The sequence below is a fragment of the Oryzias latipes genome, chromosome 6 (assembly GCF_053564925.1).
Source record: "Oryzias latipes strain Hd-rR chromosome 6, Olatipes_Hd-rR_3.1".
In the NCBI taxonomy this organism is placed as follows: Eukaryota; Metazoa; Chordata; class Actinopteri; order Beloniformes; family Adrianichthyidae; genus Oryzias; species Oryzias latipes.
Genome location: NC_136242.1, coordinates 3193226 through 3217001, shown reverse-complemented (window position 1 = coordinate 3217001; position 23776 = coordinate 3193226). Strand labels below are relative to the sequence as shown.

The 23776-nt window shown below is 43.7% G+C and overlaps 2 protein-coding genes across 3 annotated transcripts in view; one reads left to right on the top strand and one right to left on the bottom strand.

The window, feature by feature from the left end:
* The window catches only part of lrrk2 (leucine-rich repeat kinase 2), a 60435-nt gene extending 59433 nt beyond the window's left edge, over positions 1 to 1002 (top strand). For both annotated transcript variants that reach the window (XM_023955455.2, XM_078948231.1), the window contains exon 52: positions 416 to 1002. The gene's annotated coding sequence lies outside the window, so the exon portion shown is untranslated. The remainder of the gene's footprint in view (positions 1 to 415) is intronic.
* On the bottom strand, positions 999 to 23468 carry slc6a15 (solute carrier family 6 member 15). Its single transcript, XM_004086239.5, has 12 exons — positions 23309 to 23468; positions 21442 to 21927; positions 14211 to 14368; positions 13094 to 13220; positions 12819 to 13000; positions 7767 to 7877; positions 6408 to 6649; positions 6133 to 6331; positions 5697 to 5889; positions 5425 to 5584; positions 5145 to 5307; positions 999 to 2105 (listed from the first exon to the last, which is right to left on the bottom strand). Exons 2-12 carry the CDS (start codon positions 21740 to 21742, stop codon positions 1734 to 1736), a joined length of 2208 nt encoding a protein of 735 aa, XP_004086287.1. The 5' UTR covers positions 21743 to 21927; positions 23309 to 23468; the 3' UTR covers positions 999 to 1733.
* Between the last annotated feature and the right edge of the window lie 308 nt (positions 23469 to 23776).

The window sequence follows — 23776 nt, the reverse complement described above, 5'->3', positions numbered from 1 at the left end:
CTTCACCAAAAATAGTTTAGTTTGATGTCGTACAAACTGCAGTCATCAGGCAAAAAAAAACCAGAAGATTTTCTGTGTCTGGTGACAAAACATGGATGTAATGTAGTATTTTGAATTATAATCCTTTATATTACCCAGCAGCCAATGCTTTCTCAGTGAGACAAAGGTAATTTCAGACTTTGAAGGCAGGGATCATCCAAATGCTAAATCAGCAGCAATATTCATACTAATGTACGAAGCAAAACAAAAGACATGTTGATGTTTCACTGCAGCAACTACTTATTTCTATTACCCATAGAAATTTGCGAGGCGAGGCGTGAGAGTTTTGAACGTGGAACCCTGAGCCGTAGACTTTTTATTGGACGGCGCAATGTGATGGCAGCTCCAGAAATGTCTCTTTTCTTTCCTTTTCCAGAAGAGTCGACCAAAAGGGATAAACTGTCCAGAGCATCGGCGCGCCTCCGTTTCCCAAGAAAGAGGACGTTTTGGACAAAAAGCACTTTTTCCACACGTAGATCCCGAAATCCAAGCACTAAGGAGAAAAACTCCAATCAGCTCCAACTCAATCTAGAAACTCTTGTTATTTTAGCTTGATGACAATCAGCGCATGTTTCCAATGTGACACTTTGGTAAAAGGGACACGTGGTCAAAGCTGACGCCTGAACCGCAATGCTGACCCTTCAGAAAGTGAGCCCAGAAAGAAAGCAAAATGAAAACTCCAATATTTATTCATGTATGTGTGTTTTTACCACGGATCCTAGTCACTCCACATGTGTGACGACACGTTTCCACAGCCATCTGAACAGAACCAGTCAGGAAAAGCTATTCCTTTTTGGTTCCCCATATTGGTTTACTGTTTTTTTTTGGCTTTTTTCAAAGTGAAATATTTTCAGGTATTTCTATTTAAACAAAAACAAAAAAAGCACTTTTGTAAATTGTGTGAAATAAACAAAAACTGAGCAGAGGGAAAAATCCATTGAATTAAAACGAAGCATGACTGAGGCTGTTGACTCTCTTTAATCTGGAATCGTTGGGGAAAAAGACGTTGCATTTGAAGCCATTTCATGGAAAAAGTTATTTACAAGAAGGACTCAGTCCCTCCGCTTTGACAGCACATTAGTAAAAAAGAAAACTAAAACAAGATGACGCCAGTTGAGGACTTGAAGCACTTCTGAACCTTAAAATCTCTGCTCTGAACTCCAAACCGACCAAGGAGGACATATTTGTAATATTTGGGTTGTATTTACAGAATACTGCAGATGGACATGGGGGGTGTATTCTACAAACAAATAGAAATGACTTAGGCACACTTTTGTCTGGAACAATCATGGGAGTGGAATTTCAAGGCCTGTCTGTTTTTATCTGAGCCAGAGAAAAACCCGGCGAGTGTCGACGGCGGTGCGGCGTCCAGGACGGCTGCACTCAGACCGACCTGCTCACACGAGGGCGGGAACACCGACAGGGCGCTTTAACACGACCAACGTCCACTTGACTGACTCCTCTGCGTGTTCTTGTTGAACTGGGAGGAGGGGTTACAGAGTGGGTGGGTGGGGGCGGAGCCTGGCAGGGAGCTGGTCATTCTTACTTTGATGAACATCCACAAAAGGTTCAGAGGCAACAAATACAGAGCAGCTACTATATCGACAGAGAGACACAGTGCAAAAAAGAATATTCCATGATGATACGGCTGACTAAACGCTGTGGGGGGCAGCTGACTTCCAACCACGATGGGTCTATGAGTCAGACTCGGGCGTGTCAGGCGTGCTGGGCATCAGGTACCCGATGCCATAGCGGCCGTTGGGCGCGGTGTCTCCCTCGGTGCCCCCGCCGCTCTGCTTGCGGTAGATCCCCGGCATGGGCGAAGGCGCCTCGCTGGGAGACTTGCCGTGGATCAGGCTGGCGTCGTCGTCGTCCTCTGGCCGGCCGCTCTCCTTGATGATGCGGGCCTTCTTGTAGGAGACGGCGGCGAGGCCGTCGCTGCCATCGTCCACTATGTTGAAGTAGCGCAGGCAGAAGACGACGGGCACGGGCATGATGGCCATCACCACCAGAGAGATGCAGACCCCGATGCCCCATGGGGGAAAGGGGAGGGTCTTCTCCATGGCCTGGAGGGAAGAGAGGCGAAAACAGCGTTCATCACAGAAGCTTTCTTCTGTCTTTTATGGGATCTATAGATTCACAAATGAACAAACGGCATCATGAGGGTCCCATCGGTGACAAAAACCCTCCTGCTTCTCCTCCTCAGCTTAAAGCAGAGGTCTGCAACCTTTAATGCCATTTGGTTGAGTTTCATTCGCCAAGTCCCTCCTCACCATTTAGAAGAAGATACTTAATGTTTGTGTGACCATTAGGCCATATAGAGCAGGGGTCGGGAACCTATGGCTCGCGAGCCATATATGGCTCTTTTGATGGTCACATGTGGCTCGCAGACAAATCTTTAATTATACTTTTTTCTTTCATTAGACCAGTCCTTCTCGGGCGCGATGCGATGCCAGACGCGCGCAGGAGTAGCGGTGCTTAGAGAGAAAATTCAGCGCCAGCACTATCAGTTAGTATTATCTATTATTTCACAGAGTTTGTACCACCCGGAAACCTGTGAATTGTCGCGCCTAAAACTACGCGCCCCCGTCTCTGAGAAAGAGCGCGCAGATGCGGGGACGGGATGTGTGAGGAAGAAAGCAGAGGGTGAGGGTGAGGTGTTGTGGGGACCGGCAGGTGAATCGCGCAGGGATTGTAAAAACGTAAAACCTGCTGCCCGTCACTCACTGCAGCGTGTGAGTGTGTGTTTGGCTCTGCGTCTGCATGTGAGCAGTCTTTGTCACATCTACAGAACATTCAGACCTACGATCACGTTTAAAGTCTCAACGCCTGCATGAAGCAGAAACTCACCTCGTATCAACCAGACTAGACCATCAGCAGAACTACCACGAGAAATACTCACCATTTATCAGCAACAGCATAACAATGTTATTAAAAAGAATCCACAGACTTATTGTACTTTAAAAATGTTGAAATGACATCAAATGCACACATATTCATTTGTATATTTAGTTTTAAACATATCGTTGCTTACTGACTTGGACTGGGTGGCTGTTGGGCCGCGTTATAAGTTCTGGAGTTCATTAAACGCATCTGATTGGCTCTCAGTTCTGTCGCTCAGCCTGTTGTTAGGTAGTTTGGACCAATGGGGTTCAGCCATGGGCCGAATAAGGTAATGGGAGGCCTGGAGCGGGAGCAGGGGAATATAAAGTTGGGAGACGCGCTCTCGTGTCGACAGGGGAGATTCAGGAGTTGCTGAATTAATTGTGCGTCATTTGTTGCGGTCTGCAATAACAAGAACAAAGAACCTTAAATGAGGTTAAGTCTCCGTGCCTCAGTGTGGGAAAGGGACACCACATTATTGTATGGTTCTTTCGAAATTACATTTAAAAATATGTGGCGTTTATGGCTCTCTCTGCCAAAAAGGTTCCCGACCCCTGATTTAGAAGATGTACTGTCGTTATAGTTACAATGAGCAGCACCACATAAGTTCCTTTCAAAATAAAATACACCCTTTTTTTAAGGGGGAATCATTCCCTGCTGCAGCAGATTAGAATTCTAAATATTATAATTCTAATTATTTATTTTTATACTTTAAGAACTTTGCCTCGGAACAGCAACTAGAGATAAGAATATGTGTCCCACTCTGATCATCGTTTGATCTATTTTCAAAATAATCTTTTTATTCTGATGATGCTATTTGTAAACAAAATCCAAAAACCAGTTTGTCTTCTTCTGGGACATAGTTTCTGCAGAGCAACAGGAGTTCATTAGAAATTCACCTCTGAGTTGTGGACGGGACTGTTGGTGCAAAGTAAGCCCGGCCCGCTAGGTGGTTAAGTCCGGCCCACACATGAAGAGTAAAAATCATAAGGATGGTTAAAAAAGCAAGCAAGTTTCTAGTCCATTCCTGTGGCGAGTTATGATTTTTTAAAGAAATAACCGAAGTGCGCAATTCCGCCACTCGGGGGAGAAAAGGAAAGGCAAAACAGGTGAACAGCTTATCTCTGCACGTGCCAAAAGCGAAACATAACAGCTCTGCGTCTGGGTAAGATTCACTTTAGTTCCCTATGAGCCTTACCGCTGTTATCTTGCTATGAGGATGATCAGTAGTGACACCCTAATGACCAAAATGTTGTCAAAAAGTGAAGTGGAGTGAAGAGCCTTCCAGGAAAAATGGACAGTTTTTTTTTCTTTCACGAAGCTGAATGCAAACCCCCATGCTTGGTATGTCAGCAACAGGTTGCAGTGTTCAAAGACTACAACATTCAGCACCACTATGAGACTCACCATAAAGAAAAGTTTCTGGATCGCTTCAGTGTCAGATGTAAAATATTCAGTCTGTATAAATTTGAATAGAACAACTTTTTTTTTTATTGAAATTAATTTTATTTGAGATCCATTAGCCCCAAGGGATTAAGCTACTATGTTGGTTGAGGCATTTTTTCAAATTGAGTGAAAAAAACAAACAAAGCTGTTATTTTGCCTTTACGGGACTGGTCCGGCCCACTTGAGATCAGACGGGCTGAATGTGGCCCCCGAACCAAAATGAGTTTGACACCCCTGCTCTACAATATATATATACATGATCACCTCAGTAGTTTTTTAAAATCTAAACATACATGAAGTAACTTCATAAAGTTATTATTTATTCAGACTGTTAGTGGTTTTCTTCAAAGCCACAACTTTAGCGCTAAAAGGGCCCCATGTGGCTCTGGAGCCCCAGGTTGACGACCCCTGACAAAAACTGGATCTTAAGAAAGTAAAAAGTTTCTCGTTTCATAAAAAAAGCCTTTTTTTCTGTGTTGCAAGAAAAATTATCTGATCACTGAAGTTGTTTAAAAGCAAACGAATCTTATTTTCAGAAAAAATGGTTAGAATTTTTCCCTTACCAGGATTTTTCACTAAGAGCGTTTTCTGACCCCATTGGCAGATTTTTATTATCCTATTTTTAAAAATGTCACAATTTTTGACAAGTTTCTTTGGGGCCTTTTTTTTTTTTTAAAGATTTCATAAATCTTTCATGGTACACGTATGCACATTTACCAAGAAGCCCCCCCTGCTGATCCCGGACCTCACGGGTGTTAAGCCTGAGACGGTCTCACCTCTTCCTGGATCCAGGCGCTGTAGCTGGGCGGCGTCATGATCAGCTGGATGAAGCTGGCGCACAGGAGCACCAGCAGCAGGATGGGCGTGACGTACTTCCACATGTAATAGTAGAAACGGTACGGAGCAAATCCCAGCATCTCCTTCAGGTCTTCAAAGAATCTGCAACCCGACAGACGAGTGCGTCAAAAGACAGCGCCTGGATGCCGAAACGTTTGGTTTCTTCATCACTTTTTACAAGTTGGGAGTCCAACCTGTGGCCCAGGCCCGCTTGCTTACTTGTCAATCCCGTAGACCCAAGCGACGGCAATGTTCTCCAACACGACGACGATGAGCAGAGGCAGAGTGGCGGAGTAATCGTCAAACATGGTCACAAAGTAGTTCCCTGAGCGCTGGACAAACAGGAGGCCGATGGAGAAGGCCAGCGCGCAGCACCCCACTGCAGGAGACAAGCGGGGACTCGTGTTGACCACATTCTGGCATCTTCTCCACACAATCCAGGCCTCAGAACAGAACAGTCTGTACTTCAGCTGGGAACGTGCACGCCTCACCTGTCAGAAGCTCTTTGCGGACTTTGAACGCATCAATCAGAGGAGTGAGGATTCCCTCAATGGTGCCGAACATGCTGCCGAGTCCGAGGTTAACCAGCATGAGGAAAAACATGACGGACCAGAATGGCGAAGCAGGAAAGTGGGTCATGGCTTCTGTGAAGGCGATAAAGGCCAAGCCCGTGCCCTGGACTGCCTGTCGGGGAAACGAGTCAGAGGAAAGTTATTGATTCTAATCTGAGATTGTTCATCTTCATGCCAGAACTCGAGGAGGTAAAACCAGAAAATATCTGGTACACCGTGTTCCAATTTAATTACCACTGAGTTTGATATCAATGATCCAAAGAGCCTCAAGACAAATTCAAAACCAATAATTGCTCTTCGTGACACTTTGCATAACCATTTTGAACGCAGTGTTTTTGTTCTTCAGTTATTGAACCTTGTTCAGCTCATCTTCAATGGTGCAGGATTCCAGCCCCAGTTTCTGGAACTCGTCCTCCTTCACGCCCTTGATGATGTCGATCATCTGATGGTAGTCATCCGCCGTCACCTGACTGACCTGAGTCAGGTTTATGTGATGGGGGATGAGCGTGGCTTCGATGCCGTTTCCCAACAACGCCACGATTCTATTGGTGTTCCTTTTCAAAGAACAGACAAAAAGGGTTATGTCGCAGCGGCGGCGTCAAAGTGGGCGTTTGCTGCCGGCGCACTCACAGAGCAACGCATTTGCTGTTCATGACGTTGGCTTTGAAGCCGAGCACAGCAAACACCACCAAGGTGGCCAGCACGGAGGTGAAGAAGTTGATGAACGACACCAAGACGGCGTCAAAGTGGCAGTTGTTGTCTCGCTTGTTGTAGCTGGAAAAGGCGATGACGCCGCCGAAGCCGAGACCCAAGGCGAAGAAGACCTGCGTGGCTGCTTCTCGCCAAACCTTGGCCTCCAGCATGATTTCCAGCTGGGGGGGCGGAACGGAAAATGGTGCTTTAAAGTTGTCAAGAAAAAAGAGCACTGATCCATTATCTTCCTACAAATTGAAAGCAGGAGATCCCTGAAAACATGCACCAAACCAAACTGTACTGCTACCATCCATCCATCTTCAGAACCCGCTGAATCCCTTTCAGGGGTTGCTGGAGCCTATATTTTGTGTTTAATTTCCAATTTCAGTCTGAACAAAACATGTGAAATTAAGCGTTTGATACGACTGACAGATTTTGTGTCGACTGTTTAATGATACGGTGATACTGCCATTAAAGTTTGGTGGATTTATGTTTATTATTATATTTAAAAATGACCAGTTTTAGTGACTTTTTTTTGGTTTTTGTTTATCCGTCGCACCTTAAAAGTCAGACGAGGTTGAAGTTCATTTTAAACTTCCACTTCGTCGGTCATGGCTTAAGAGAGAATCTAGATCATATTCTAATGGTAGCTGCAGAGATTTTAAAGAGGCTGAAGATAAACTTTACTTTGGAAGCTAGGACTAAAGAAATCCGACACACATAATTCAGCCAAATCCGTGGCCTGGAGCAGGTTGGGGACCGCTGTATGGTAGAATCTGACATGCGTGTTCGTCCCTCCTGTGTGTTTCTCTTCATGCTTTTAGTTAAGCAGAAATAAGGGATGGTGGCGGGATTAATAAAAAGCATAAAAGGACCAGACTTGACGTGTTCTCCTTCAGAGGCCCCAGCAGATCTCCATGTTGCCAAGAACACAAAGATGGAGGCCGTTAGAAATCAGAAGCTGTCAGTCAGCCAGGAGAAGCTGACACCAGACAGACAGCATCTTCGGCTGGCTTGTTACATAGAGACTCGGTGAGTCCTGTTTCCATGGTGACAGGATTCTGTGGTCTCTAGTCCCATTGGGCACCTGCTGCTGGGGAGCCAGCCAATTACAGCGCAGCTTCAGTCTTCTGATTCTCAGAGGAACCGTGGACGGAAATCAGCAGTAATCCTGAATGTTTCCCTCTACTGATGGAATTTCTTCCCAGGTCCTGCTCACTTTGTCAGTGACCTAATCTCCTCAGAACTGACACAGTAAACAAGCGGTTTTGACAGACAGATGGGAAGCGATCTTACCTTTGGGGTGAACATGTGTCGGATCCCGTCCACCGAGCCCTTCAGGAGCAGAGCTCTGGCCAGGAAGCAAATCAGCACAACGTATGGAAACAGGGAGCTGAAGTACATCACCTGGAAGCAGGCCAGAGCTTTTCATCACTACACCTCACACACACACACACCCACACACACACACACACACACACACCCACACACACACACACACACATACACACACACATACACACAGCCTCCAAAACAAAGAAACCATTCCTGGTTCTTTGTTGGGTTTTCTTTGATTGAAGTTATTCAAAAACCTTTCTTTAATAATATTTTCACATTTCATTTGGTATTTAAGTTAATTTCCCCTTTTTATTCAATTCTATTCCAACAATATTGTAAAGTTCCCTCAAAACGCTCTAACTACGGTGGTCCTGAAGAGAAAATCCCACCAACAACATAGTAAAGATAACGACGACAATTAAAATAAAAACTACATTACAATTTAAAACAAAATAGCAGAAATCAAAACACAATTCCAAAAAAAGGAAACAAAATTAATTTCCAGAAATCTTATTGAAATGTAAAAAACAAAACACAGGAGAAACTGGGAAAGGTTTGTATACTATAGGTATATGTGATGATATCCAGTATAACAGTTGGAATGATGGACAAACGTCATCATCCAATCATCCAAACCTTTTCTGGTTTGTCGTTGTGTTTCTTTTCTCATTTTGATTTGTGCAAATCACTTTTGTGGTTTGGTTTTAACCAGAAAATGTTTCATTTTAATTTAGTTTCCTTTATTTTTCTATTGATTTCTAAAATGTTCTGCTGTTTATCTGAACTGTTTGCTTTATGAATCGTCATCATCAACCACATGATAAAAGCTTTTTACGCTGAATGACTTGTTGGTGGGATTTGCCCTTCAGGGCCACCGTAGTTAACACATTCTAATGCGTAAAGCCGGTTGTCAGCGAGCGACGGCCGGTCTGACGGGCTCGGCGGGTGGGCCGGGCTGCGGGGTGGGGGTGCACACAGTGAGAAAAGGGTGTAGGCGGGACTCGCGCCTCCCAACCACAGCTAGATCTAGGGAAGGGTGGCGTTTGGCCTGGCGGTCCGCGTGCAGCTCTGAAGTGGGCCACATAATGTTCCTGTTTGACTTTAAATGATAGAAAAAGGACATCTGTCAGTGTTTATTAGGTTGAGGCTGTAATTCTAAAACGCTGTGAGTAATTTGGGTTTTTCGACTAAACAAAAATCTCTTTTTGTTCTTTCTTTCTTTAATTAAAATAAATTGCTTCGAGTGAGCGTGCTCATTTGGTTTTCAGCTTTAGGCCATTCAGAGAAGAACATTCTGCACATTTTTTTTAACTTTTATTTCTCCAAATAGGGACTTTTGCAATCCAAATGCCTAAAAGCAGCCCTCAGAAAGGTCAGCCTCTGAGAGAAGCTTTGTTGTTTAGAACGGATCCAGAACTGAAGCTGTTTCCAGGATCACAGGCAGATGTGTATTTATCCTTTGTCATCCACACAATGGAAAAGTCTCAAATCTAAAACTTAAATATTAATTTTAAAATAGAGTTTTTTCTAAATATTAGCAATAAATTCTGCATTTTCATGAGAAAAGCCTCCCCTCTCTTCTTTCTATTTTACCACAATCTTGGGAATCAAGCCAAGTGCTGAGAGCGCGTATAACTATGGCAACCACATCTTCCCTTTTCATGCCAACCCACACACACAAGTGTGACAGAAAGGCTGATGGCGGTCCCGCCTTGGACCCGGCCTCTGTGTGTGTTGGGAGGGCATTAATATTCTTTTGTACGGGCCTGTGCCGGCTGGACTTCAAAGAGACTCCATGCTCCGGAGCGGGACAGTCCGACTGAAAAGAGCCGTCCTCACGCGGTGGTGGTGGGTGGGGGGTCTGCAGGGCGGCCATCTGTCCCAAACTGTACATTTTCAGTCAGTGAAAGCGCGAGGCTCCATGAATGACTGACCATGGCCGTCCCTTTGACTGCTCGGACATTCAGAAGATCTTAGAATAAATAGGAGCTAGAACATTTCATAAAGGGGGGCTGGAGGGGGGGCCAGAAGAGGGCGGTGAATAAAAATGAAACACGTCTTTCAAACTGTTTTATTACTAAAGTAAATAATTTCAGGAGCTAAGATTTCCTTAAAAATGTTACTTTAGTTATTTTTGCAATGTTGAACCCTTGTACTATCTTAGATGACCCCCCCCTTACATTGACGTGTTCTCCCTACCATGACAAAGGTGGATAAAGGTGGAAAGGTTTCATGTAATCCATGGACACCAGTGAAGATCACAAATCATTGAAGATAAAAGGTTCAGAGCACTGTCTAGTGGGTCTAGATGACCCAACTCCCAATGGTAAAGTGCCTATAGCACAAGGGTTACATAAGCTTGCATTGATGATTTTTTCAACTTTGTCAATAATCAGGATTTTGACTCAAAAGTTAGAGGGCAAAGCTTTTTGGGGGGGATGTTTGCCCCTTGTCCCCCCTTAGCTGGTAAAAAAAACACATCAGGGAACAAAATGATAACTAATCATTGAGAATCCACTGTCACCCAAACATTATTTCATGGAACAATCATCTTATCAGGCCTTTCCCAATTCATGGAAACCTCCGAAACTGTTGTTTTTGTTCTAATGTTTGTCTCTCAAGATTTTAGCTTCGGACGGCATAAGATGGATGGACTACGGCGGCTAAGAGATCCTGAAAATGTTGCAAATAATGAAAAGTGACACTCCCTGTAAAAAGTTTGTCTGCTGTGGTCGTTCCAGATCTGTTTGTGTTTTGAAATTTGAATGATGAAACAATGTTAGAATCAAATGTACACTTTTAGGAAAGGTCAGGGTCCCATTTAGACCTGCACAATGAATCACAAATGCATCGTTATCGCAATATCAAACTGTGCAATACGCATATCGCAAAAGACGGTGAAAGTTGTAATAAATGGTTACCTTAAAAGTGCTAAAACCATTTTGTGGCAGCTTGAAGTATTTAGTAAATCAAACTAAACCATTTATGCATTTGACCAATCAGACGGAGCTCTTTTATGTTACATGTAGACGAGGGTCATTTGGAGTAGAAATTTTAAACTGTTGCAGTGAAATGGAAATGATGTTTTTGGTTGTTTTGCTATTTTTTTTTCATGTATCGCAAGTTATATCGTCATTGCCGTGTTCATCACTAATATGGCAGCTTTTCCTCATATCGTGCAGCCCTAGACCTGTTGGTCTGTTGGGCATTATTTGTTGAGAGCAGTGAAAAAGCTCTGCTGCGGTAGTTGTGGTGATAAAAAGTAAAGCGCTCTGATGAGGGGGACATGAAAGACACTGGCTGTGATAGCAGCGGGATGAAAAGAGGTCAAGCAGGGGGAACATGAAACATGCCACGCAGCTGTGGCTTTAGTTGGAACAGTTACCTTGGATTTGATCCAGATTTGACATCCTTCACATGCATCACAAAACACACAATGTCTAAACTGGTGCCAGTGGGGTGAGGTGAAGAAAAATCGGGATCTTGCGGTGATGTCAGGCGTTCGAGTATGTTGGCGGTGCCCTAAATCAGGAGTGCCCAACAGTTCAATCGTGGTCGACAAACGGTCATTAAAAATAAATAAGCAAAAACCTATTTGTAGATGTGTTTACATTTTATTTGAATTTTTATTTTATTTTTTATTTTCAGCAGCCAATTGTCATCATTGGCGCAAAGAACGACAAATTGACAGCGGAACAGCCAATCGAACGTCCTCTGAAGCAATCGTCTCTGCACACGTGTGTTTGACTACAGCGAGCGCCTAGAAGATGTGGAGCTTTTCTTCCTCCTAAACTTCAGAAAGATGCCAGCGTTCGGCGTCAGACTCCTAACCGCGGATTTATCTGCCAACGCGCCTTATTCGAGGTCAGCCACTAAACAAAAACCTTGAACAGAACACGCACCAAACGGTTCTAAATCAAAATGCTTGTATTTTGTTGGGACTGCAGCTTCGCTCTGACCAAACCAGACAGCTGAAAGCCTCTTTGAAGAAATTCCAAAGGTTCATGCTGTTCTGGTTTAAGCCGCGGCGTGACTCCGACCTCTGGGCGCGCTGCTAATGCTCGCCGTGTTACACCAGAAGATGATGTGATGTTAATGATCACCTGTACAAAGAGATCATCATTTGGAAGCAAAAGTCTGCCTTTAGCCAGCCGAATAATCCATGTGTAGGAAAGTCACGCTGCTCCCATCTCTGTTCCACACAGTGAACTTAAGCTGAGCTGCAATCCATCAGAGGATCACATGAGCTCACAGGTTCAGCGGAAACTGGAGCACAAGAGAAAACCTAAGTCACTCGCAGCTCTTTGGAGCTGAAGAGCTGATTTTGCGTGGAAGCATTTTCCAGTAGGCCTTTTGTTTTGTTCAAGTACAACCCAGTGTCTCGATTTGCTTTTGGGGAGGAGCCTCATCCAATTTGACGGATTTGACAGGGGGGCGGAACTTCTCTTCTCATTTTCACCTATTGTCTGTAGACGAGAACTGGACCTGGCGAGGGTGACGCCCACCATTTTTTTTTTGTGAAACCGAGGTCGCCATGTTGGAGCCAGACAATGTCAGTAAGCAGTGATTGGTCGTTCTGAGTCTTGTTTCTATGGCAACCACTCTTGCTAATCAGGGGGGAGCTTGTTTGGAAGGCCACACCCCTAATAATTGAAAGTGGGCTACACGAAAAATGTCAATCAGATGTTTCGAACCGTCAGCCACATGCTTTTCATTGAGGCACCTGATTGGTCAGTTTATAACTGGCACTGCAGAAAAAATACAAAAAAGCAGAAGAAGATGATCAAGAACATGTTTAGAACAAAGGTATCAGTGTAATAATAGTTATTCTGGCCAAAAGAATGACTAACAGCTGTTTGTTTCTCTATAGAGGTCTATGGGATTTTGGCTTCTTGGAACTAGCAGGTACTTCCTGTTTGAAATGTCAGGGGGGAGGAGTCACTCCGTCCAGTTCTCTTATACAGTCAACAGCTAGTTTCTGTGAATTCGTCTTCTGAAGAGACAACGTACCTTCCCAGAGGACTGGATCCCCTTGATCATGGCGAGACAAACCATGGACCAGGCAGCCAGCAGGCACACCGTCATCTTCCAGTTGAGCCCCCCGCCCTCAGAGATGCTGTCAGAGATATCCAGGGCGTCACGGTACCAGTAGTACGTGGTGGCTGAGCTTTTCTCACACTCTGGCACCACATCTGTGAACAGAAGCACAGCTGTCAAGAACCTTTGGACAAACAAAAGACAAAAATCCACCAAATTGCCAGAGGGATTGTCTCCCAACGTCTTACATGTACTGGTCTTGTTCTTGATAAGAGGACATTCATGCCACGGCAGAGGTTGTTGGAAGGACTGGGAGAAGTAGAAGAGACTCCAACTGATGATGACATTGTAGTAAAGAGCCACAAAGAAGCACACCTGAAGGACAAGAGAGGCGCCTTTCACTTCTGACCAACACACAAAACTCAAACAAATATAAAAAACTGGAAAGATCAATCACACAACCTTAGAACACAAAAGCCCTCATTTTTAACAATAATTTAAACACCGATTGAATTTTCTAAATGAAGACTTTTGAAGGAGGATGTTAAAGCTGAAGAGCCCACAACGTCAAAGAATTGACAGAAATTTTAAACTCCTTGGAATTAAGATAAATATAATTTTGCATTATGTTTTGATTATGAGATATAGATGGTATCCATAATGACACACTGGGTGATTTAGTACGTTTTTGCTCACAGCATGGTTGGTTGCAGAAGAAAAAAAAACATTACATTGACATTGCCAAGCCCCTTATTTATCCACTGTCTCAAACCTGATCCACACATTTTTAAGTTAGTGTAACTGTATTATAAAGAATTCACTATCAACACATTTTGATTTTTTTAAAAACAGCAATGAGGCATTTTAACAAATAAATACCAATAGATGAGATCATAAAGCTTTGAAAATTAGCCAAACTTTTTCCGGCTAAAAGTGTTTTTGAGATTTTAACGGAAGCAGCCGTTTTGAAATGAGCAGTGGTTTGATGATGAACTGCAGGGCAGAAAACATGGACCACGTTTAATGTAGAGGTGTTTTTAAGGGACGTGCAAATCAGAGAGGAGTCGCAGACACACGTTTTGTATGATAGGAATGGTTATTTAGGGTTAAGGAAGCAATATATTTCACCTTTTTAATAGCAGTTTCATAAGTTTAAGATGTCCTCATGTTAAAATATAAGACCCTTTTACTGACACTGACTTATATTTAAATAACAAATCGTCTGTTTGACACGTATTTTTAGTCTTGCAGGGTAGAATTCACTGTGTGCAGAAGTGTCTCTAGTCTATATTTTATTGGTAAAACTGTCAACTTTTTTTTGGTTTAAGTTGAACAAACACAGATAAGTCTCAGTTTCTGACTTACAACACAGCTGGCAAAGCCGATGCCCCCCAGGCGGGGGCTGATGTAGTTCCAGACGCCTATGCTGCCCCTGCGGATCCGCTGCCCCACTGCCAGCTCCAGGAAGAACAGTGGGATGCCAATCAGTACCAGCAGGATCAGATAGGGCACCAGGTACGCTCCTGGAGTCCAAACAGCACATACAGTAGGTTCACATGTAAGTCACTCAGCAGCTCACAATAGACGCACAACAACCATGTCTGGGATTCGAACCCCCGACCAGCAGAGGGTTGCTTCACCCTGTGAGCTTCAGCCATCCGGCCTTCACGCAATAAAAGGAATGAGTTTCATCAGAAAACAGTGACAGTCACAGAGTTTCACTTCCTCAAAGCATCACAACATGGTGACTCACACACACACACACACACACGAGCTCAACACAACAAACTCTATATCTTTTTTTACTTTATTTCTTCCTGGCAGTGAAACTTTTGTAACCAATGAACAACAGAACACTGTGAAAAGCAGCTTTCACACACACACACACACACCCACACAAACACACACACACACGACGGCGATGCTTTTCATCCTTCCTGCCTGCTGAACCATGTGGTGTGTGATGCAATCCAACTATTCTGGAGACAAGAAGAGACACGAGGCTGGCATCATAGACAACACAGTTGGTTTAGTGTGAGGAGCTTCTGGAAGACGGCATTCCTCTCTGGAATTAGAGTCTCAGGGTGAATCTTCAGTAAAGAAGCAATCAAATGCAGCTTTAGTGGCGGACAGACCGCCGGGCACATGACTGATGAAAGGAAACCTAAAAGTCTTTGTGCAGCAGAGAGTCACCAGATTGTGATCAGATCCACTGGCTTTCTATTTTACTGTGAAGTGAAGGGAAATATTTGAGAAGCTGCTGCATCCTCTCAGGTGAACAGATGTAATCTACACCAAAAAGTTGTGGAAACCACAGAAACGGCTACATTTTCCCTCCAACAGTTACATCAAATGGAAACATGGTTGGATCAATGTCCTCAGATGTTTGCGGTGAGTCAGTCGTGACAATCATCCTCATCTCAACGGATCTCATTGTTTCATCGGGCAGGATGTCCATTCTGATCCTTTTCCTGAGTCTCGCTGCTCCGCCCTCATGCCGCTTTGACAGGAGTGGCACTAGAGGGGAATCAGTGTGTGTTGTTTTAACTCAGTCTACCACTGGTTTCTAATATTAGGACTTCTAATTCTGGTTTGCTGGCTGCAGACTGCTCCTTAGAGAGCATCAAAAACATCTTTGATCTCCACTGTTGTCTCAGAGAGCAGGAAGAACAGCCTGATAAGAGTGGTTCATTGTCAACTCATTTTATATTTCAAGTAATTTCCTGATCACAGCCCCCCATGTATACTACATTGATGCATTTCATGACAGGTGGCAAATTCATCCATTCATCTCAATGGATGCATTTGTAGCCCGCTCATACAGACTCCTTACCTGGGTTTTCTTTGTTCTTTCTTACCTATAAGCCAATTAAAGAGGGATTTTTGTTTTGAATTCTTTGTTTTGTTTTGTAATAAACAAATCATAAATTAAATGCCTATCTATCTATCTATCTATCTATCTATCTATCTATCTATCTATCTATCTATCTATCTATCTATCTATCTATCTATCTATCTATCTATCTATCTATCTATCTATCTATCTATCTATCTATCTATCTATCTATCTATCTATCTATCTATCTATCTATCTATCTATCTATCTATCTATCTATCTATCTATCTATCTATCTATCTATCTATCTATCTATCTACCCTCAATAGTTTCTGTCATTTGTGAAGTTCAGTTTAGTTGATGAGCTTCACTGAGGAACACTGAAAGCTCTTTCAAAGTAAAAGCTGAAACACTAAAGCAGGGAAAAGCTCACAAATATGCATAGCTCTTGTTTGTTTTCTTAGTGACCATAACCTCATCTACAAACCAACATCTGCCCTCTGAGGCAGGCAGACCGTCAGTGGGATGCCCTCACTTCATGTTCACACACAGACCCACTCCAACACAGACCTGTCGCTTCGATCTGATTACAGGTGAGCACAGGTGGGGTGGGGGGCATTGAAAGCAGGAACCTGACGATGTCTGGGAGCCCTCATGCAGAAAACAGACTCCAAGGTTTTTTCTCAGTCTGACCATCTGATCATCATGTGTAATGTAAGCAACACATAGGTCGTTCACAGAAGCATTATCATCTGATGAGTGCACTGACCCCGTACCGTAACGTGATTAGTAAAGCCCAGTGAGAGCGAAGCTCCTCTATCGTTTGACACATTTATGCTTCGCTCCCGCTGGGACGAGTTTTCTTTAATCAGCTTTGCAGGAGCAGTGGTTGGCTTTATGTAATCTCCATAAGGGAAGTTGCAGCCCCTTATTTCCTTCTCAGGACACATTAGCAGGTTCTAGCTGCAGCAGCGTGAGAAACAAAGTGAGCGGTGAGGGAGGGCGGGGCGGTGGGAAATGCACCTTTGGCTGCAGAAAGTTTGCATGCAATTATTGAAAATGAAAGAGAGTGAGCAGGAAATGCTCCTCACTGCCTGGTGGTGGACCCAAATGTCATGAATGCCACTTTGTGCAGACTCCAACATCGCATAAAGACCCAAACTATTTTCCACAGCAACAAACAACATTGATTCTTTTTTCCATTGTGTTTTTTGGATCTACTGAGGTTTTCTGTGCCTGAAGAGGGATGAAAGACTTGCAGGATTAGACCTTCATCCATCACATCTATGCTCTGGTTTGCGTCTGTGCGACCATAACCTCACCATGTTACAGTGACACATAGTTAGTCACAACCTAAATGCTTATTATTACAGTTTCTGTTTAGTTTTCCATGATTTTGGCGCAGCGCTGCGTTTAGGAGCCTGTGATGTCATCGTCAGGTTGGTCACCTGTGTTCACTCGCACACTTTATTTTCCGTCTACAACACTCTCATGACTCACTTTTGTGGCCGCGAAACAATACCTCACAGGTTGTAGTCTGTACTTTGGCTAATCTGTTAGTCTGGTTGCTGCCTCGCTGCAATGGCTCAGCTTTACTTTCCCATTTCCAGATGAAATCATATAAAGGCATGATGGAGAGGACTGAACCAATGTTGACAGTTCTCTCTGTGGTTTCAGAAGGTTGACTGAAGTTAGGATCGCCAATACATTTCAGAGATTTTACTGGATTTCCTGACTGACATTCGTACACATTGTTTATGTTGAGGTTTTACGAGGAAAGTGTTTCTTTAAATTGCTCTCTTATGTTTTATCAAGTACGGTGGCCCAGAAGGGTCACAACACAACACATTAACTTTATACACAACACACTAACTTTACACACAACACACTAACTTTACACACAACACATTAACTTTATACACAACACATTAACTTTACACACAACACACTAACTTTACACACAACACATTAACTTTACACACAACACATTAACTTAACACACAACACATTAACTTAACACACAACACATTAACTCACAACACAACACAATAACTCACAACACAACACATTAACTCACAACACAACACATTAACTCATGGCCCAGAAGGGTCACAACACAACACATTAACTTACCTCACAACACATTAACTCGCAACGGAAGTAAAGCAGCAATTGAAGTGCTTTTATTCTGAAATTTCTACTGGGCTGAGCAGCTAACTACCTAACAGAAAGTAATGTCACAGTGAGCTGTGGAGGGAGCTGCACGCGCGCTCCTCTCCTCTCCTTTTTTCCGCTCTGTCCTCTCACACAGGCACACAGGACAGAGCGGAAGAAAAGGAGAGGAGAGGAGCGCGCGTGCAGCGACAGAGGGGGGTGTCAGAGCGGAGGGAGGAGTGTGTGTTCATATTGTGTGTGTTTAGAGGAAGGAGAACCTTAGTAAAGACAAAGTTTCTGGCAACACTGCTGCTAGCTTCTCTTGTAGCAATAACATGCTCCCTCCACAGCTCACTGTGACATTACTTTCTGTTAGGTAGTTAGCTGCTCAGCCCAGTAGAAATTTCAGAATAAAAGCACTTCAATTGCTGCTTTACTTCCGTTGTGAGTTAATGTGTTGTGAGGTAAGTTAATGTGTTGTGTTGTGACCCTTCTGGGCCATGAGTTAATGTGTTGTGTTGTGAGTTAATGTGTTGTGTTGTGAGTTATTGTGTTGTGTTGTGAGTTATTCCAGAGGGTTTCCAGATTCCAGAAAACCCTCTGGAATCTTCTCCACCATTATGGTATCCCAGGGAAGATTATAAACTTGATCCGTGCGAATTATGATCCCTCCACTTGCCAAGTAGTCCATAAGGGAAGTCTCACAGATACATTCGAGGTAAAGACCGGTGTGCGACAGGGATGTATTTTGTCCCCATTTCTATTTCTGATAGCCATTGATTGGGTCATGAAGCGGACAACAGCAGGGGCAGCGAGGGGAATTCAGTGGGGACTGCTACGGCAGTTGGAAGACATAGACTTTGCAGATGACATCGCACTTCTGTCTCACAGCTTTGACCACATGAACCTCAAGTTAACAGCTCTTGACGTGACGGCAGCAAACGTAGGGCCCAAGATAAACATGGTCAAGACCAAGAACCTGAGGTCAAATAATACCAGAGTCGACAACTTGATCCTGAACGGCGAGGTCATAGAGGAAGTGGAGCAGTTCACTTACCTGGGCAGTATCGTCAGCAAAGATGGCGGCACAGACCGAGACATTAAAGCAAGAATCGGAAAAGCGGCCGCAGTATTCAAGAGGCTTAGACCTATCTGGTCATCCCAGCACATCACCCTGGCAACAAAGCTCAGAATTTTCAATACAAACGTAAAATCTGTGCTGTTATACGCATGCAAAACATGGCGCACGACCAAATCCGCAATCCATAGACTCCAAACCTTCGTCAATAGACGTCTCAGGACCATCACTAGAATCAGATGGCAAGACAGAGTCACGAACGAATGCCTTTGGAAGTTAACCAAACATGAGCCAGTGGAGAATCAAATCAAAAGGAGAAAGTGGGGATGGCTCGGACACACGCTCCGAAAACCACAAAACAGTATCACTCGCCAAGCGCTAAAGTGGAACCCACAAGGCAAAAGAAATCCAGGACGGCCCAAAACAACATGGCAGAGAACAACGGCGGCGGAAGCCAAAGCTCTTGGATTATCATGGGGACAGATAGAAACCGCAGCCCAGGACAGGAGAGGCTGGAGAGACCTAGTAGACGCCCTATGCCCCGACAGGGGTGAAGAGGATAAATGTTGTGAGTTATTGTGTTGTGTTGTGAGTTAATGTGTTGTGTGTAAAGTTAATGTGTTGTGTGTAAAGTTAATGTGTTGTGTGTAAAGTTAGTGTGTTGTGTGTAAAGTTAGTGTGTTGTGTATAAAGTTAATGTGTTGTGTGTAAAGTTAGTGTGTTGTGTGTAAAGTTAGTGTGTTGTGTATAAAGTTAGTGTGTTGTGTATAAAGTTAATGTGTTGTGTTGTGACCCTTCTGGGCCACCGTAAAAACATAATCTCCAGTGTGTTTTAAAAGTTCTTAAAGACTCACTGAGAAAAACTGAGTTTTTGCATTTCTGAGTTTATCTTTTTATTCCAATCATAGAATAAAGATAGTTTCTGCAGGCTTCCTCTCAGCTCCAGAGGTGAATTTCTACTAAACTCCTGGGGCTCTGCAGAAAACGACACAGGTTTGGGGATTTTGGACAAAATAGCATAATTATGAAGAAAAGTCCACTGGGAATGCTTTAAAAATAGATCAAAAGATGATGGAAGTGGGACTGTCATGCATTCCAATACCTAAATGGTTCTTTTCTTTTCTTTTTCTTTTTTTGTGGGGGGTGGGGGGGTGGGGGGGGACTTTCTTAGACCATTTCTCTACACTTGTAGATTTTCCTGCAGATTTGAATGCTAACTTGGACATGGATACCCAAAACCCTGAGGTGTTCCTGATTTATGAAGAAAGGAAAGCGTTTTTTGGCAGAACACAACCGTGCAACCAAAAAGCCAAAACACCTTCAGGCTCAAAAGGCCCAAAATGGAGCAGTAAAGGGAGGATGCAAAACACCTGATACCTTTAAACGGTCTATATTTAGGATTTAGACTCTTCTTCTCTTAGACTACATTATCCACGCCTAAACTTCAGGAGTAATAATGAATTCCAGGAGTAAAATCCATGTTCTTTAACTCCACATAACTTTCTCTTCCATGGAAATGAGGGTCATTGTGGCTGTGGAGTTAAGTCAGACATAAATCTACCAGACCTTTCAGAAGAAGGATTCATATTCCGATGTTTCCCTGTCAAGCCAGTTATTTCCAGATACAAATAATGTCTTATAAATGCTGTTTCCTGATTTCAAAACTCAAATTTGAGCCGCAGACCTTCTAACCTTCTGCTTAGGCGTTTTAAATGATCACCTGAAACAGACAGCAACAAGTCTAGGTGTGAAACTGGATAGCAATTTAACTTTCAATGCTCATATAAACTCAGTGGTGAAATCCAGTTTGTTTCACCTGAGACAACTGGCCAAGGTTAAACCTCTCCTCTCCCGCCATGACTTTGAGATTTTAATCCATGCTTTTATTTCAACACGTTTGGACTACTGTAATGCTCTCTATGTTGGGCTTTCCCAGAAATTACTTGCTCGTTTGCAGTTAGTCCAAAATGCAGCTGCCCGTCTTCTAACTGGTACACGGAAACAAGAACATATCACTCCCATTTTAGCATCTCTTCACTGGCTCCCAGTTCGCTTACGCATTGATTTTAAAATTCTCCTATTTGTTTTTAAATGTCTCCATGGACTCGCCCCAAAATATTTGTCTGACCTGATTCAGGTGTACAATCCCCCCCGCTCCCTTAGGTCAACAAATCAGACACAGCTGGTCGTCTCGAAGACCAGGAGAAAACTGAGAGGTGACCGAGCCTTCTCAGTCTTCGGACCAAAAATCTGGAATGAATTGCCCCTGTACCTCAGACAAATAAACTCACTCAGTATTTTTAAATCTGCTCTTAAAACATATTTTTTCACTTTTGCTTTTAACTGAGTTGGAATCCGGACCTATTTTATGTGTTTTATGCTTTATATTTTCATGTGCTTTTATTAATTTTTGTATTGTTCAGCACTTTGGTGAACCTTGTTCTGTTTAAAGTGCTTTATAAATAAAGTTGAGTTGAGTTGAGTTGAGTTGAGTGAACCCAGAGATAAGACAGCTGGCGGTGACTCACCCCCTCCATTCTTCTGACACAGGTAGGGGAACCTCCAGACATTTCCCAGGCCTACAGAGAAGCCAACCTGGGCCAGGATGTACTGGAGCTTGCTGTTCCAGGCCGGGCGCTCCTCTTCCTCGCTGTCCGAGCCCCCTTCCTCCACATCGCACTCCTTCCCCTCCCCTTCTTGGCCGTTGACGATCAGTGAGCTCTTCTTGAAGGAGTCGTCGCAGGCGTCCTCGTTGGAAAGCAGGTCTTTGACAGACTCTGTGACATCGTCGTCAAGCTCTCTCTTGACGGCCTTGCTGTTTTTGGGCATTTGATAAAGCAAACAGAGGCGAGGGGGGGGAACGTCTCTTCGGCTTGGCGGGCCTGCGTCTGTGCTGGACAAAGTCACTTATACAAATGGAGTTTGAGGGTTTGGGGTTCAACGCCCGTGGGCTTTCAGTTCGTGAAGGATGAGTGGTTAATGAAGGAGTTTATTTCTTCATTATTAACTATTATCTGCAAAATAAACCCAGAAAGAACAGAAAGTTAAGAATAGTTAAGAAGCTGCAGGATTGTTGTGCATCAAGTTCCTCCTATTTCTTTCAGAAAACACTGTTTTGATGTCATCTGATATTAAAAATGAGGAAAAAAGGACAAGAAAATAATGTTTGGGATATTTTTTCTTTCAAAAATACACCAATCTGATTAAAATAATTCTAATAAATCACGTTTTTTTAATTGAACCAAATCTATCACTTTAGGAATGACAGCTATTTTATTTTTAAATTTAGAAAGCTGATATAGATATCTGCCATATGAACAGTTCAGCAAAGGCTTTCTGATGTGTTGCTGTCCAGAGACAATCACGTGGCTGGAAAGGACATCAATGAAGAGAAACTGAATCCAGATTCTTGACGGCTGACTGGAGTCAGTGTGGACACTCATGTTCCCAGCCTTCTGCATAATTCAGAAGACAAAGCTAAATGCAAAACCAAACATTTTTGACACAAGTGGTGCAGAAAACCCCGAATTGTCCATAAATCTAAACCAATTTGCATCGTTTCTGCTTCATGTTTTACTGTTGCAGAATGATGCAATCTGGATTTTTCTGCAGGTAACAGTCTGAGGAGAGGATCGTAGGGTGTGGGCGCGCGCCAGGCGCACATGTGCGGCTGAGGTGCGCAGCTTCCCATAAATCTCAGCGTTAGCTTTAAGGCCCGGCTCTGGCTTTTCATTATTTATCTGGTTATTTTATTGTATTTTTTCTTACATAAATGTATTAGACTTTGCATTCCTATACGATGCGAGCACCGCGCGCACAGCCTCCCGTCCTTCACCAATCACTGGATTAACCCGATTAGTATCTTCTCCTTTAGACGCCTTCAGATTAGCCCGGTCCGCGCGAGGCGAGGGCCGCCGCGCGATCAAACACTGAACGCAACACGACAGGAAGAACGATGGATGATGCTTTCAGGAACCTTCCCCGCTCACGCATTTTGGTTTGAATGAAAAAAAAGAGAACATGTTGTTAGAATAAAAATATATTTTATTGTTATATCAAACAATACCCCCCCCCCCTCTTAAAATATAGATTTCAGATTAATTGTTAGTACAGATATTTAAGCTATAAATTCGTGATAAGTCTAGTAAATTCAAAATAAACCTAGTAAATAATAGCATTCGGCTCGATGTTGAGTGCGGGGACAGCGTGTTCTGTTGGGATGGAGCATAAATGACCGTGCTCCCTCCCGCGCAGCCTACATGACATCCATGTGAGGTGTTTCATCATCTCCATCCTGCGCCCCGGTCCCTCGGTCAGCCTCCCCATCCCCATCCCCATCCCCATCCCCATCCCCATCTCCACCTGCGCGCTCAAAGCCCGGAAGCGAGGCCTCACCTGCGCGGGAACAACGGACGACTTTCTCTGGGAAAAAGAAGAAGAGGCTTGGTCTCAAGGAATGAAATTGTGGGCGCTCATGCACGGGGAAGACATCATCACTTCTGTCTCTGGGACCGGCGACTGAGCCGTTCAGCGCTCGAGCGCTCGATTTCTCCCCGCCGCCGCCCGGAAGTGCAGCCACATCAGAGGGGGGCTCCGCCTCCACAGCTGTAAGCTCGCTCTCAAGTCAGTTCTCTTTTCACTATCATTTCACAAAGTAAAACACTTTCATACATTTTTTTGCCTTTTAGAATAATTTTCCTTTTTTACAAATGTAAAAATGGGAGGCAACTTGGCATGTTGTTCCTTGCCCCCCCCCCCTATTTGGCTGCTTTGGTATGATCCACTACTACTAATCCGATACAAGTAGGCTGGCTCATGAATGACATGCAATGTGCTTGTGTTTATAAACGGTAAACGAGGTTT

Bases quoted from the DNA above. Each gene is read 5' to 3' on its own strand.
- slc6a15 (XM_004086239.5), bottom strand. From the start codon at position 21,742: ATGCCCAAAAACAGCAAGGCCGTCAAGAGAGAGCTTGACGACGATGTC. The intron at 13,221-14,210 runs GTAAGTCAGAAA...CTTGTCCTTCAG, and splicing joins TCGGCTTTGCCAGCTGTGTT to GTGTGCTTCTTTGTGGCTCT. The intron at 6,650-7,766 runs GTAAGATCGCTT...CCGCCCCCCCAG, and splicing joins GACACATGTTCACCCCAAAG to CTGGAAATCATGCTGGAGGC.